We start from the raw sequence: 16,573 nt of genomic DNA, 5'->3' as shown, positions 1-16,573 counted from the left end.
CCGTCCCACCAGGGGAGAGTTGAGCGAGCAGCTGCATGGTGCTTGGTTGCTGACTGGGGCTAAACCACAACACCCACCTAGAACTGACAACTGTATCGCAACTGTGCTGGTTTTGGCTGAGAAGGCGTTAATTCTCCTCACTGTGGGGGTCGGCTACCTTTCCAGCTTCCCGCGCTCTGCCGCGTGGTGGGGGGGGGCTGGGAGGGGCAGAGCCGTGGTGGGGGCGGCTGACCCCGACTGGCCGATAGCAGGTTCATTCCATACCATGTGACACCATGACCAGTATATTGAGGGGGGGCAGGTTGCAGCGGGGGAGCAGCGCGGCGTCGGGTCGGCGGGCGGCTGTGGCGCGTGCGGTTTGTTCCGGCGGTTCGTTCCCCCTCTCCCCTCCCTTCCCCCCTCCCCCGGGGCTTTGCGCCTCTCGTTGTTCTCCTTTACATTGCATTTCTACTGTTGTTTCTTTTAATTTTAATTATTAAACTGTTCTTATCCCAACCCACGAGCGTTACCCTTCTGATTCTCTCCCCCATCTACCGGTGGGGAGTGAGCGAGCGGCTGTGTGGGGCTGAGCTGCCGCTAAACCACGACAGTCTTTTTGGCGCCCAACGTGGGGCTCAAGGGTTGGAGATAATAACAGCTGCTGGTCACAGCACCATGTTGTCCTTTTTGCAGTTGGTGTTACAGATTGGTGTTGATTTGTTGAGTCTGCTGTGTTCTGCTGTGATTAGTAATGTTTTGCCTACAAGATTTGTTATACAAACACTCGTTTTCAGCTTTATCTGGTATTTGGGGTTTTTGCTGAAACCGTTACTGTACTTTGGATACCACCTTGTTGAGGCAATTAGCAATTATACCTCCTCCTCGGAGAGATTTTATATGGAGGAAATACAGAATAGTACCTTTGCAACTTTGTTCTATGTCTGTGCCTTTGTTACAACAACGTCTTTGTATCTTGAACATCCTTGGGTGGTTAAGGTGCACTTATTGTTAGTTTTTGGGCAGGTTGTTTTGGTTTTGACTAAGCAACTTAAGAATATCACCCAGAAATCTGCCCCGAGGCTTGATAGTTACGAGTGGCAGGGCATGTGGGATAGCATGGGCAAATACCTAGGGCAGTGGGCACCCCCAGTGTTTTGGAGTTTCACCCCTGAACAAGTGCAGAATCCTAAAAAACTAGTAGAATATTTGGAGAAAGTATGTTGTTACGCTGGGAACTCCAGAGAGACACAGATAACTGCAACATGCTGGGGTCTGGCCCATGCATACCGAGCCCTGCTCAACAGCATTCAGTGCTCCCAGGGGGAAAAGAATGTCTCTGGATTGAAAGGCAAAGTGACTGGCACTGTAGACAATCCAGCCCGGACGACAGGCACTGCAGCCACTCAAACCCCCACAACAAGTACCGGAGCTGGCTCAGAAAATAAACCCGTAGCAGTATCAGTTGCCCCCATACACAAGACAAAATATTGGAAGCGGACATCAACTCGTTTAGAAGGGGATGATGAAGAACCAGGGCCATCGCGGGGAGAGGAGGGAGAAGTAATAAATGAAATAGAGACCACCCGATCCCTGTCCTTAAGCGAGTTGCGAGATATGCGAAAAGATTATAGCCGTCATTCAGGTGAGCACATTGTCACCTGGCTGCTCCGATGCTGGGATAATGGGGCCAGTAGCCTGGAACTAGAGGGAAAAGAAGCCAAACAATTGGGATCCCTTTCTGGGGAAGGGGGCGTTGACAAAGCAATTGGGAAAAAGCCACAAGCCCTCAGCCTCTGGAGGCGACTCCTGTCTGGAGTGAAGGAAAGGTATCCCTTTAAAGAAGATGTTACATATTGCCTAGGAAAATGGACAACTATGGAGAAAGGCATCCAGTATCTAAGGGAATTAGCTGTGTTTGAGGTGATTTATGGTGACCTGGACGATCAACGGTCATCCAAAGATCCAGATGAAGCCGAGTGCACACGACCCATGTGGCGGCAGTTTGTACGGAGCGCACCATCTTCGCATGCAAACTCATTGGCAGTGATGTCCTGGAAAGATGACGAGACACCAACGGTGGCAGAGGTGATAGATAGACTCCGAGATTACGACACAAATATCTCTTCCTCGCTTGTCTCTGCTGTGGAGAAACTATCCCAAGAGGTCCAGCAACTCAAAGAAGATCTGTCCTACTCCCCACCTCTACAGAGCAGTGTCTCAGCTGTTAGGAATAAGCGTCCTTTGGCTCAAAGAAGGGGATACACACCACGGGCCACCCTATGGTTCTACCTGCGTGACCACGGAGAGGACATGATGAGGTGGGATGGCAAGCCTACCTCGACCCTACAGGCACGAGTGCATGAACTGCAAGGAAGAACAGTCACTCAGGGGGGCTCTTCCAGGAAAGCTGCTGCTCCAATTTCCAGTGAAGAAGTCCCCAGACAGAGGAGTAGAAGCGCAGATTTTATTTCTAAGTGTAATAGAGGGACTCCTGATTCACATTCACAGGAAGTGAGTTGTGACTGCCATGATCAGGACTAGAGGGGCCCTGCCTCCAGCCGGGTGGAGGAAAGGGATAACCGGGCTTACTGGACTGTGTGGATCCGATGGCCTGGCACGTCCGACCCACAGGAGTATAAAGCTTTAGTGGACACCGGCGCACAGTGCACCTTAATGCCATCGAACTATATAGGGGCAGAACCCATCAGCATTGCTGGAGTGACAGGGGGATCCCAAGAGCTAACTGTATTGGAGGCCGAAGTGAGCCTAACTGGCAGAAGCACCCCATTGTGACTGGCCCAGAGGCTCCGTGCATCCTTGGCATAGACTACCTCAGGAAAGGGTATTTCAAGGACCCAAAAGGTTACAAGCGGGCTTTTGGTGTAGCTGCCTTGGAGACGGAGGAAACTGAACAGCTGTCTACCTTGCCCGGTCTCTCAAAGGACCCTTCCATTGTGGGGTTGCTGAAGGTCAAAGAACAACAGGTGCCAATCACCACCACAACAGTGCACCAGCGGCAGTATTGCACCAACAGAGACTCTCTGATCCCCATCCATAAACTCATTCACCAACTGAGGAGCCAAGGAGTCATCAGTAAGACCCACTCACCCTTTAACAGTCCCATATGGCCAGTCTGGAAGTCTAATGGAGAGTGGAGGCTAACAGTAGACTATCGTGGCCTGAATGAAGTCACTCCACCGTTGAGTGCTGCTGTGCCAGACATGCTAGAACTTCAATACGAAGTGGAGTCAAAGGCAGCCAAGTGTTATGCCACAACTGATATTGCTAATGCATTCTTCTCAATCCCTCTGGCAGCAGAGTGCAGGCCACAGTTTGCTTTCACATGGAGGGGCGTCCAGTATACCTGGAATCGACTGCCCCAGGGGTGGAAACACAGTCCTACCATTTGCCATGGACTGATTCAGACTGTACTGGAACAGGGAGAAGCTCCAGAACACCTTCAGTACATTGATGACATCATTGTGTGGGGCAGCACAGCGGAAGAAGTTTTTGAGAAAGGAGAGAAAATAGTCCAAATCCTTCTGAAAGCTGGTTTTGCCATAAAACAAAGTAAGGTGAAGGGACCTGCACGAGAAATCCAGTTCTTAGGAATCAAATGGCAAGATGGTCGTCGTCATATTCCAATGGATGTGATCAACAAAATAGCAGCCATGTCTCCACCAACTAGCAAAAAGGAAACACAAGCTTTCTTGGGCGTTGTGGGTTTTTGGAGAATGCATATTCCAAATTACAGTCTGATTGTAAGCCCTCTCTATCAAGTGACCCGGAAAAAGAATGATTTCAAATGGGGCCCTGAGCAATGACAAGCCTTTGAACAGATTAAACGAGAAATAGTCCATGCAGTAGCTCTTGGGCCAGTCCGGGCAGGACAAGATGTAAAAAATGTGCTCTACACTGCAGCCGGGGAGAATGGCCCTACCTGGAGCCTCTGGCAGAAAGCACCAGGGGAGACCCGAGGTCGACCCCTAGGGTTTTGGAGTCGTGGATACAGAGGGTCCGAATCCCGCTATACTCCAACTGGACCAGAGATATTGGCAGCATATGAAGGGGTTCGAGCTGCTTCAGAAGTGGTTGGTACTGAAGCACAGTTGCTCCTGGCACCCCGACTGCCAGTGCTGGGCTGGATGTTCAAAGGAAACATCCCCTCTACACACCATGCAACTGATGCTACGTGGAGTAAATGGGTTGCACTGATTACCCAGCGGGCTCGAGTAGGAAACCCCAGTCGCCCAGGAATCTTGGAAGTGATTATGGACTGGCCAGAAGGCAAAGATTTTGGATTATCACCAGAGGAGGAGGTGACACGTGCTGAAGAAGCCCCACTGTATAACCAACTGCCAGAAAAGGAGAAGCGATATGCCCTGTTCACTGATGGGTCCTGTCGCCTTGTGGGAAAGCACCGGAGATGGAAGGCTGCTGTATGGAGTCCTACACGACAAGTAGCAGAAACTGCTGAAGGAGAAGGTGAATCGAGCCAGTTTGCAGAGGTAAAGGCCATCCAGCTGGCCTTAGACATTGCTGAACGGGAAAAGTGGCCAGTGCTCTATCTCTATACTGACTCCTGGATGGTGGCAAATGCCTTGTGGGGCTGGCTGCAGCAATGGAAGCAAAGCAACTGGCAGCGCAGAGGCAAACCCATCTGGGCTGCCGCACTGTGGCAAGATATTGCTGCCCGGGTAGAGAACCTGGTTGTAAAGGTACGTCATGTGGATGCTCACGTCCCCAAGAGTCGGGCCACTGAAGAACATCGGAACAACCAGCAGGTAGATCAGGCTGCCAAGATTGAAGTGGCTGAGGTGGATCTGGACTGGCAGCATAAGGGTGAACTATTTCTAGCTCGGTGGGCCCATGACACCTCAGGCCATCAAGGGAGAGATGCAACATACAACATACAGGTGGGCTTGTGATCGAGGGGTGGACTTGACCATGGATATTATTGCACAGGTTATCCACGAATGTGACACATGCGCTGCAGTCAAGCAAGCGAAGCGGGTAAAGCCTCTGTGGTATGGGGGACGATGGCTGAAATATAAATATGGGGAGGCCTGGCAAATTGACTCTATCACACTCCCACAGACCCGCCAAGGCAAGCGCCATGTGCTTACAATGGTAGAAACAACGACTGGCTGGCTGGAAACATATCCTGTCCCCCACGCCACTGCCCGGAACACTATCCTGGGTCTTGAGAGACAAGTCCTGTGGCGACATGGCACCCCAGAGAGAATTGAGTCAGACAATGGGACTCATTTCCGAAATAGCCTCATAGACACCTGGGCCAAAGAGCATGGCATTGAGTGGGTGTATCACATCCCCTATCACGCACCAGCCTCTGGGAAAATTGAACGGTACAATGGACTGTTAAAAACTACACTGAGAGCAATGGGGGGTGGAACATTCAAGCACTGGGATACACATTTAGCAAAAGCCACGTGGTTAGTCAACACGAGGGGATCTGCCAACCGAGCTGGCCCTGCCCAGTCAGAAATCCTACATACTGTGGAAGGGGATAGAGTCCCTGTAGTGCACACAAAAAGTATGCTGGGCAAAACAGTCTGGGTTCTTCCTGCCTCCGGCAAAGGCAAACCCATTCGTGGGATTGCTTTTGCTTGAGGACCTGGGTGCACTTGGTGGGTGATGCGGGAGGATGGAGAAATCCGATGTGTGCCTGAAGGGGATTTGATTTTGGGTGAAAACAGTCAATGAACTGCATGGCACAATGTGAACTGCTATATAATACTGTGTGTCACCTCTGTGTTGTACCAATGATACCAGAGTACGAGCCTCCCAACCCATGGAAGATCAACTATGAAACAAGCCGTGCAGCAGTGATGGAACGATGACTGACTCGGTATGCAGCGACCCAACGCCACACACCATCTCTCCCACCCGGAAAGACTGATACAACAGATGGAGCCCAGAGTCATGGACTGGATGAACTCAATGGACATTTTTAATGGACATTGTACAGGGAAGGTCCATGAACTAAGGGAATGATGTCTGTGTATTATGTTAAAGGATGGGAAGGGGAGGGGTGGTGGTTGGTATGGTCGTATTGCATTATATGGGACCTGGGCATGGTGTAAATGGTATGGAATAAGGGGTGGAGAATGTGCTGGTTTTGGCTGAGAAGGGGTTAATTCTCCTCCCTGTGGGGGTGGGCTACCTTTCCAGCTTCCCGCGCTCTGCCGCGTGGCGGGGGGGCTGGGAGGGGCAGGGCCATGGTGGGGGCGGCTGACCCCGACTGGCCAATGGCAGGTTCATTCCATACCATGTGACACCATGACCAATATATTGAGGTGGGGGCAGTTGCAGCGCGAGCGCGGAGGCGGCGCGGCGTCGGGTCGGCGGGCGGTGCGCAGCTGCGGCGCGGGCAGTTTGTTCCGGTGGTTCGTTCCCCCTCTCCCCTCCCTTCCCCCCTCCCCCGGGGCTTTGCGCCTCTCATTGTTCTCCTTTACATTGCATTTCTACTGTTGTTTTCTTTTAATTTTAATTATTAAACTGTTCTTATCCCAACCCACGAGCGTTACCCTTCTGATTCTCTCCCCCATCTACCGGTGGGGAGTGAGCGAGCGGCTGTGTGGGGCTGAGCTGCCGCTAAACCACGACAAGCAGCGACAGTGTGCCTGGTTCATGGATGGACCAGCAAGATATGTTAAGGGGGAGAGGTGGTAGAAGGCTGCCACCTTTAATCCTACCAAGCAAATCTCTGACTCGGCAAGGCATGGAGGGTAGCAGTCAGTATGCGGAACTAATGGCTGTGCTCATGATATTAGAAGAAACCCCCCCAAGTCCTGAGTTATGCATATATATCAATTCCTGGGTGGCATATAAGGGATTAACCACATGGGTTAGTAAGCAGCAAGCAGAGAATTGGACAATATGCAGGAAAACATTGTGGGGTCAGGATTTATGGAAACAGCCCAGAAATGTGTGAATTTGAACCTGTGAGTTCAACATGTTGATGTCCATGTCACTCAGGGTGTCAGGGAGGGGTGGGAGCACAATGCCACAGTTGATCGATTAGCTCTAATAGTACTACTTTACGTCCTGATATCCCATCTACTGATGCTCTATTATCTGATGAGGAAGTCCCTGGTAAATGGGCCCATGAAAAATCTGGGCAACTGGGTATCGATGGTACATACAAATGGACCCAAAGCTGGGGACTCCCACGTACCTGGGAAGTTATTCAGGAGCTAGTGCAGAAGTGTGCAGTCTCTAAGGTATTAAAAGATAAAAAGTTGCCTCAGCAGTCTTATGGGCATATTCAACAAGGCCCTGTCCCTGGCTATACCTGGAAAATAGATTATATTGGGCCCTTACTAAAGGCAGAGAAGTTACAGGGCGTATTGGTAATGGTGGACTACTATCTTGCTGTGTCCCTGGCTTACACATGCCAAACAGAAAGGGACACTGAAAGGCCTGTGATTACTTAGCCAGTAGATAGGCACACCCACCTGTATCCAGTTGGACAATGTGTCTGGCCAAAAGGTTCAACTTTGAGCTGCCAAGCACAAAGTTCACTGGATATACCACTGTGCTGGTTTTGGCTGAGAAGGGGTTAATTCTCTTCACTGTGGGGGTCAGCTACCTTTCCAGCTTCCTGCGCTCTACCGCATCAGTGGGAGGCTGGGAGGGGCAGGGCCATGGCTGGGGCAGCTGACCCCAACTGGCCAATGGCATGTTCATTCCATACTATGTGACACCATGACCAGTATATTAAGGGGGGGCTGTTTGCAGTTCAGAAGAGGCGCAGCGTCGGGTCGGCGGGCAGTGAGCGGCTGTGTCACGTGCGGTTTGTTTCGGCGGTACATTCCAATCCCCCCTCCCCCGGGGCTTCGCACCTCTCGTTGTGTTCATTTCCATTTTTGTTGTTGTGTTTTTCTTTTTTTAAAAACTTTAATTACTAAATTGTTCTTCTCTCAACCCACGAGCGTTACCCTTCTGATTCTCTCCCCCATCTACAGGTGGGTGAGTGAGCGAGCAGCTGTGTGGGGCTGAGCTGCCGCTAAACCACGACAGTCTTTTTGGCGCCCAACACAGGTTTCAAGGATTGGAGATAATAACAGCTGCTGGTCACAGCACCATGTTGTCATTTTTGCAGTTGGTGTTAAAGATTGGTATTGGTTTGTTTAGTCTGCTGTGTTCTGCTGTGATTAGTAATGTTTTGCCTAAGATATTTGTTATGCAAACACTGGTATTCAGCTTTATCTGGTATTTGAGGTTTTTGCTGAAACCGTTACTCTACTCTGGATGCCACCTTGCTGAGCAATTATACCTCCTCCTCTGAGAGATTTTATATGGAGGAAATACAGAATAATACCTTTGCAACTTTGTTCTATGATGTCTGTGCCTTTGTTACAACAACGTCTTTGTATCTTGAACATCCTTGGGTGGTTAAGGTGCACTTATTGTTAGTTTTTGGGCAGGTTGTTTTGGTTTTGACTAAGCAACTTAAGAATATTACCCAGAAATCTGCCCCAAGGCTTGATGGTTACGAGTGGCAGGGCATGTGGGATAGCATGGGCAAATACCTAGGGCAGTGGGCACCCCCAGTGTTTTGGAGTTTCACCCCGAACAAGTGCAGAATCCTGAAAAACTAGTAGAATATTTGGAGAAAGTCTGTTGTTACGCTGGGAACTCCAGAGAGACACAGATAACTGCAACATGCTGGGACCTGGCCCATGCGTACCGAGCCCTGCTCAACAGTATTCAGTGCTCCCAAGGGGAAGAGAATGTCTCTGGATTGAAAGGCAAAGTGACAGGCACTGTGGCCACTCAAACCCCCAGGACAAGCACTGGAAATGACTCAGAGAATCAACCCGTGCCAGTATCAGTTGCCCCCATACACAAGAAGAAATATTGGAAGAGAAAGTCAACTCGTTTAGAACAGGATGATGAAAAAGCAGGGCCATGACAAGGAGAGGAGGGAGAAGTCATAAATGAAATAGAGACCACCCGATCCCTGTCCTTGAGCGAGTTGCGAGATATGCGAAAAGATTATAGCCGTCCTTCAGGTGAGCACATTGTCACCTGGCTGCTCCGATGCTGGGATAAATGGGGCCAGTAGCCTGGAATTAGAGGGAAAAGAAGCCAGACAACTGGGATACCTTTCTGGGGAAGGGGGCACTGACAAAGAAATAAGAAAAGAACACAAGCCCTCAGCCTCTAGAGGCAACTGCTGTCTGGAGTGAAGGAAAGGTATCCCTTTAAAGAAGATGTTACATACCACTTAGGAAATTTGACAACTATGGAGAAAGGCATCCAGTATCTAAGGGAATTAGCTGTGCTTGAGGTGATTTATAGTGACCTGGACGATCAACAGTCATCCAAAGATCCAGATGAAGCTGAGTGCACATTTTACAGGGAAGGTCCATAGACTAAGGGAATGATGTCTCTGTATTATGTCAAAGGATGGGAAGGGGAAGGGTGGTGGTTGGTACGGTTGTATTGGATCGTATGGGACCTAGGCATGGTGTAAATGGTAAGGAATAAGGGGTGGGGAATGTGCTGGTTTTGGCTGAGAAGGGGTTAATTCTCTTCACTGTGGGGGTCGGCTACATTTCCAGCTTCCAATGCTCTGCCACGTCGGTGGGAGGCTGGGAGGGGTAGGGCCATGGTGGGGGCGGCTGACCCTGACTGGCCAATGGCATGTTCATTCCATACCATGTGACACCATGACCAGTATATTAAGGGGGGGGCAGTTTGCAGCTCGGGAAGGCACGGTGTCTTGTTGGCTGGCGGTGAGCGGCTGCGTTGTGTGTGGTTTCTTTCGACGGTTCATTCCCCTCCCCCCTCCCTTCCCCCCCGGGTTTTGCGCCTCTCGTTGTTTTCCTTAACATTGCATTTTTGTTGTTGTGGGTTTTTAAAATTTTAATTATTAAACTGTTCTTATCCCAACCCACGAGTGTTACCCTTCTGATTCTCTCCTCCATCTACTGGTGGAGGAGTGAGCGAGTGACTTTTTGGGGCTGAGTTGCCGGCTAAGCCGCAACAACCACATACCCCATCATCCCAGGAGAGCTGGATTAGTCAAGCAGACCAATGCTGTAGCTCTCACACTCTGTGTAACTGGCCAACAGTTCTACAACAAGCTGTAATGAATTTGAATAATAAAGCATACTTCCAAGGCTATACCTCCTACCAGCTTCTATTAGGTCACCAGCACTATGAGGTACAATCCGAGATGCTGGCAGTCTCATGACTCCCTGTGAGTCAGAGGAAACTGCATGTACTGGACTTCTCCCTCAAGGGAAATTCATCCCTGCAGAGATCCTGGCAAAGGGACCAGAGGCCGTGTACCTAATCCTAGAGGAGCAGGCAAACACACCTCATTATGTGCCTCAATATATGCTGTACATAAAATAATGCCTTTGATTTATCCTACGCCAAACTGCTATGTGGAGCCTCACACTGCTGCTATTGTTTGCTGCATGCTATGTATCAACAAACATGAAGTGGTGGATGCCCCTGCCCACTGGCTGCAATAATGCTCCTTCCTGCCTACTACACAAGTAACTGGACTATTTGGTGAAATTTGCACCACCATTGTCTTACAGGACATGGGAGGAGGGATGGAGCCTGATGGTAGGACATCTTCAGTAGTCCTAGCCCTAATATTGCTGTTCTACAGTTATTGTCACAACCAGTATTTGGTTTACTTGTCATTATCCTTGTACCTTTATTATTCGTAGTGACTAACTTATGTATGAGAAACTTTTTATTAGCTGAACCACTTATTACTATAATCTGTAACTTAGAATATATTTAAGAAAGGTAAACTGCATGTGGATCAAGGGTTGGAATGTAGTAATCCTGACCAGGAGACCACTGAACATCGAGGAGTTAGCGATCCACATAACTGTTAACCTGAGTAGGCCTAGGCCTGCACTGTGCCACACATGCAGCATGGTCTTCAGGTCTGTGTTGTGCTGCACAAATCCTTCATGCAGCACATGTTACCTGGGGTTGAACAACAGAAGAAAAAACAATACCAACTAATCCATAATAAATTAAGAAAACTTTTGTGAAATAATATCAAAACAGAATATAGAGGGGAAAAAAAGTTTTCAAGTCTCTAGAAGGTAATTATAAGAATAAAAATATCCTTTAAAATATTAGCTCTAGGGACCCATTTATACATCTTTGGGGAGATAAAATCTTCTAATTCTTCAATTTTTTTTCCCTGAAATACTTCAGAAATTCATGCACAATATTGCATCACCAAAGAAGCTGGGGGTTTTTTTTTGCCCTTTATTATTGAAGACAATATATTTTTTTTGGTTATGGAAACATATGCTGAAATAAAACATAGCACCCAGGGAAATTTAGAGCAGACTGATGATGATTCTAGTAATGAATATCAACATATGCACCACAGATGGCAGACAAAACAGCTAACTGCAGATCAGCTGTTCAGTTCTCAACCAACACACAAGGGTTCTTCATGTGGATAATGATTTCTTTGCCTAAATAAAATGTAACATCTATTTTAATGAGCAAATATATAACAGTGTACTTACTACATAGTTCCCAGGAGATGCTGAAGAATAAGGTATCTGTAATATCAACAGAAAAAACCCAGTAATTTCTTCTGCAGAGAGATGGCATCCATACTTAAATTTATTGACAGTCATATGTTAAAGCATATTTGTATACTTAATTTTAAAGACAAAGTTAAAGATTATGGGAAAATGCTATTGTTAACAAACACACAGCACCTTTACTAATTAACAACTTATTGTGTGTTCAAGACTAAATCTTGCAATATAGTCATAAACAGAATTTAATACTAAGTACTTGAAATCAAAATATTTCTGTTTAAGATTACTGTGTCCTGGAACCCACTCCACTGAAATCAACAGGAATAACATAATTCACATACTTAAATGTATGGAAGTTGAGGTCTGATATCTATTCTCTATTATTTCATACGAAGTGATGCATATATGTTGAACAGCCAACATCACTCTTGTAAGGTACCAAGTTACAAACTCTAGTACCAATTCCAGTTCTTGTGTCTATCACAAGAATCTTCTGATTTGTAGTGTGGGAGGCACAATAAGCTCTGTAAAGATCTACAATCTTGTAAAAGGCTCAGCTGTAATATTATTAATGTAATATGCTTTATAAAGTTCTAAGCTTAAGTAGCACATGCGCATTTAAGTTAACAGGACTTCAGAGAGTCATACCAAACAGGGACTAAATCTCTATGTTTTATATGTATTGAATCTTGATTAAAAACCAGACCATAAAAGGAAAAGCATCTCTCTCCGTTTCTTTCAGCTGAGAAGATAATAATTTTATTTCTTTGCGTTATTCTATTTTTTTTTTAAAGGACAGTGTCCTAATTTAATTTCAAATTCAGTTTTGTTATTTGTTACAGAGGATATTTGGAGAAAAATAGTTGCCTGCAAATAATCAATTTTTGTTCTTTATGAAATAGTCTGTGATGATTCTCTCTGAAGGAGCAAGGAGCAATACCATTATAGGAGGATCAGGCAAGACTTAAGAAACTCAACTGAGAAACGACAAATTTATTTTGTAGAATAAGCATTTTCCATAGTTGTAGACAACTTGTCAGACAGCTAATTTTTACAAATGTATCTAGTATTGGACTTCTCAATTAATATCATACAGTGAAAAATGCTTCAATTATGAGTCAAAAAATACCCTAATACCCATTTTAGTTGAGTGAATGCAAAAATAAACAGAGGAAGAGTTTCAGCTCTTTTTCTTCCTATCTGTAATTTAGTAGAAATAAAAAATCAAAACTGAGAACAAGAAAAAGAACCATCTTATCCAACTGCAAATGCTGATGTCTTGCAAGCATTTGCTCTATGATTCTATGTTCCTTAGTTAACAGGAGCAAATGTGCTTTTGTTATGTAAAATATGTAAATGCACATTAGGATAAATCTCAAACTATGATTTCTGTAGAGCTTGCTAGCCAGATAGTATTGACCTAACTCTTCTTACTTGCACTAAAGGAAGCTAAAGCATATTTTAAATATACTCCAGGAAAACTTTTTTGTTAAGGAAGTGTTGTAACTGATGTAAAGCTGTTGTGTGATTATGAACAGAGCTGGATATTTGCAGTCAAAAATGGTCAATGAGTTCTCTGTTAAGACATGGCTCTCACTGTACCTACTATGCATTAAGGTTAAAAGGAACATAATTGCAAGTGCAAGGTCCTGCACCTGGGGAGGAACAACCCCATGCACCAGTACATGTTGCAGGCTGGCCTACTCAAAAGCGGCTCTGTTGAGAAGGACCTTGGAGTGCTGGTGGACAGCAAGCTGACTCTGAGCCAGCAATGTGCCCTTGTGGCTAAGAAGGCAAATGATATTCTAGGGTGCATTAAACGGATTGTGGCCAGCAGGTTGAGGGAAGTTATCCTCCCCCTTTACTCTGCCCTAGTGAGACCACATCTGGAGTACTGTGTCCAGTTTTGGGCTCCCCAGTTTAAGAAGGACAGGGAACTGCTCGAGCAAGTCCAGAGGAGAGCTACCAAGATGATCAGGGGACTGGAGCATCTCCCTTATGAGGAAAGGCTGAGAGACTTGGGTTTGTTCAGCTTGGAGAAGAGAAGACTGAGGGGGGATCTTATCAATACCTATAAATATCTAAAGGGTGGGTGTCAAGAGGATGATGGGACTAGGCTCTTTTCAATAGTGCCCAATAACAAGACAAGGGGCAATGGGCACAAGTTGGAACAGAGGAAGTTCCACCTCAATATGAGGAAAAACTTATTTACTGTGAGGGTGACAGAGCACTGGAACAGGCTGCCCAGAGAGGCTGTGGAATCTCCTTCTCTGGAGACGCTCAAAACCCACCTGGACGTGTTCCTGTGCCCCCTGCTCTTGGTGTACCTGCTCAAGCAGTGGGGTTGGACAAGATGATCTCCAGAGGTCCCTTCTACCATTCTGTGATTCATTCTGTGAAGTCAAGGCGTAATATAAAGGGGGAAATTATAAAGCATACAATATTCTATTTGTTGAATAAAGTAGATTTGGTTTCCTGTGGTTTGGTGTATTGATGAAAAACAACTCCCTTAATATAAGATGATGTCTAATACATTTAAATATTTACTTACAGAATTGGCACTGGCTGGGTTTGGCCAAGGTCTACCACAGCCTGGACCTCTGTAACAGAAGATGAAAGATGAGAAACAGAATGAACCCCCAGCTTCTGAACAATCATGAGGAAGCAAATGTTTTCAAGTAATCTGTTCCCAGATTAAGTTAGGCTATAGCTTTTTAAATAGTAAGAAAATGTGATATAAACCATAACTACACCAAGTTATAATGGTATAGTAAAATTATTATTGTTGCACTACTTTCTCCATTTAACCAGTTTATGAGATTATTACAGATAATTTATTTATTATTAGAACCTTGCCATTTGCATCGAAGGCATTTCAGTTCCTAACTCATTCTATGGCCTTTCAGGACACTACCTGCTAGAACTGAATTAAAACAAAACAAACATAAGATAACAAAAACGTTTTTGAGATAACAAAAAATACTTTTACAAATACATTAACAATAAAAAGAGATACAAGGAGAATTTCCATACTTTAATGGAAGCGGGGGGGAACGTTGCCACCAAGGATGAGAAGGCTGAGGTACTTTGCCTCAGTCTTTAATAGTCAGACCAGTTATCCCTGGGGTATTCAGCCCCCTGAGCTGGAAGGCAGGGATGGATCACAGAATAAACCCCCCATAATCCAGGAGGAAGCATTTTGCAACCTGCTGAGCCACCTGGACACTCACAACTCTATGGGGCCAGACGGGATCCACACGAGAGTACTGAGGGAGCTGTCAGAGGAGCTTGCCAATCCAGTCGCCATCATTTTTGAGCAGTCCTGGTTAACAGGGGAGGTTCCAGATGACTGGAAGCTTGCGAATGTGATGCCCCTCTACAAGAAGGTCTGGAAGGAGGATCCGGGGAACTACAGGCCTGTCAACCTGACCTTGGTACCAGGGAAGATTATGGAGCGATACATCTTGAGTGAGATAACCAGAAAAGTGCAGGACAACCAGGGGATCAGGCCCAGCCAGCATGGCTTAATGAAAGGCAGGTCCTGCCTGACCAACCTGATCTCTTTCTGTGACCAGGTGACCTGCCTAATGGATGAGGGAAAGGCTGTGGATGTTATTTACCTGGACTTTAGCAAAGCCTTTGACACTGTCTCCCACAGCATGCTCCTAGAGAAGCTGGAGGCTCATGGCTTAGACAGGTGATTCAGTGTACCTTCAGTAAGTTTGCAGGAGACACCAAATTGGGTTTAAATGTTGATCTGCTCGAGGGTAGGAAGGCTCTACAGAGGGACCTGTATAGGTTGGATCGATGGGCCGAGGTCAGTTGTATGAGGTTTAACAATGCAAAGTGCCAGGCCCTGCACATGAGTCACAACAACCCCATGCAATGCTACAGGCCTGGGGAAGAGCGGTTGGAAAGCTGCCCGGCGGCGAAGGACCTGGGGGTGCTGGTTGACAGCTGGCAGAACACGAGCCAGCAGTGTGCCCAGGTGGCCAAGAAGGCCAACAGCATCCTGGCTTGTATCAGGAATAGTGTGGCCAGCAGGACTAAGGAAGTGATTGTACCCCTTTACTTGGCACTGGTGAGGCTGCACCTTGAATACTGTGTTCAGTTTTGGGCCCCTCAGTACAAGAGGGACACTGAAGTGCTGGAGCGTGTCCAGAGAAGGGCAATAAAGTTGGTGAAGGGTCTGGAGAACACGTCTTATGAGGAGCAGCTGAGGGAGCTGGGGTTGTTTAGCTTGGAGAAGAGGAGGCTGAGGGGAGACCTTATCGCTCTCTACAACTACCTGAAAGGAGGCTGTAGCGAGGTTGGGGTCGGACTCTTCTCCCTAGTAACAAGTGATAGGATGAGAGGAAATGGCCTCAAGCTGCGCCCGGGGAAGTTTAGGTTGGACATTAGGAAAAATTTCTTCACCAAAAGGGTTGTCAAACATTGGAACAGGCTGTCCAGGGAGGTGGTGGAGTCACCATCCCTGGAGGTGTTTAAAAGATTTGTAGATGTGGCACTTGGGGACATGGTTTAGGACCCATGGTGGTGTTGGGTTGACGGTTGGAGTTGAGATCTTAGAGGTCTTTTCCAACCTTAATCATTCTATGATTCTATGATAACAAGTCTTTCATCAGTAGCCACACTGCCAGAGGCTACAGTGGAGATGATATAGTTTTGCATCAGTGTCAGAACACATTCTTAGTGGAACAATTTGAAAGACACTGCAAATTTGTGCTTCTTATAATGCTTTCTTCTTGTTCAGGGAGTATTTTACTCCTGTAACATACAGGGAGTATGTTACATAGAGATAATGTTTTATCGTTGCACAGAAGTTTTAAAGAGAGTAAAATACAAGTTGCAAAATTCTTTCAAGTTCTCATGAGGAGTGATTTTCTTTGTACTTTGTTCACATTTTAAAAAATATTTGTAGGAAGTATCACACATTCCACAAAAGTCTATTTACAATATAGACCAAAGAAGAAAGGTACTAAACTGCAAGTGCAATTTTTGCCATGGAAATGTACTCTTGCTTACATAAT

General features: G+C 46.5%; 1 protein-coding gene across 2 annotated transcripts in view; it reads right to left on the bottom strand.

Moving 5' to 3' along the window:
* The window catches only part of LOC135316341 (single-stranded DNA-binding protein 2-like), a 192,516-nt gene that overhangs the window by 36,334 nt on the left and 139,609 nt on the right, over positions 1-16,573 (bottom strand). Inside the window, exons 10-12 of one of the 2 annotated variants that reach the window (XM_064469527.1) lie at positions 14,095-14,143; positions 13,835-13,936; positions 11,523-11,558 (exon numbers count right to left, since the gene is read on the bottom strand). In XM_064469527.1, the coding sequence (XP_064325597.1) occupies positions 11,523-11,558; positions 13,835-13,936; positions 14,095-14,143 (187 nt within the window). The remainder of the gene's footprint in view (positions 1-11,522; positions 11,559-13,834; positions 13,937-14,094; positions 14,144-16,573) is intronic. The other variant, XM_064469528.1, reaches the window with a different exon arrangement.

Source organism: Phalacrocorax carbo, chromosome 19 (assembly GCF_963921805.1).
Source record: "Phalacrocorax carbo chromosome 19, bPhaCar2.1, whole genome shotgun sequence".
NCBI classification, from domain to species: domain Eukaryota; kingdom Metazoa; phylum Chordata; class Aves; order Suliformes; family Phalacrocoracidae; genus Phalacrocorax; species Phalacrocorax carbo.
Note: the sequence above shows the minus strand (reverse complement) of the source record. Positions and strands in the feature narration are given on the sequence as shown.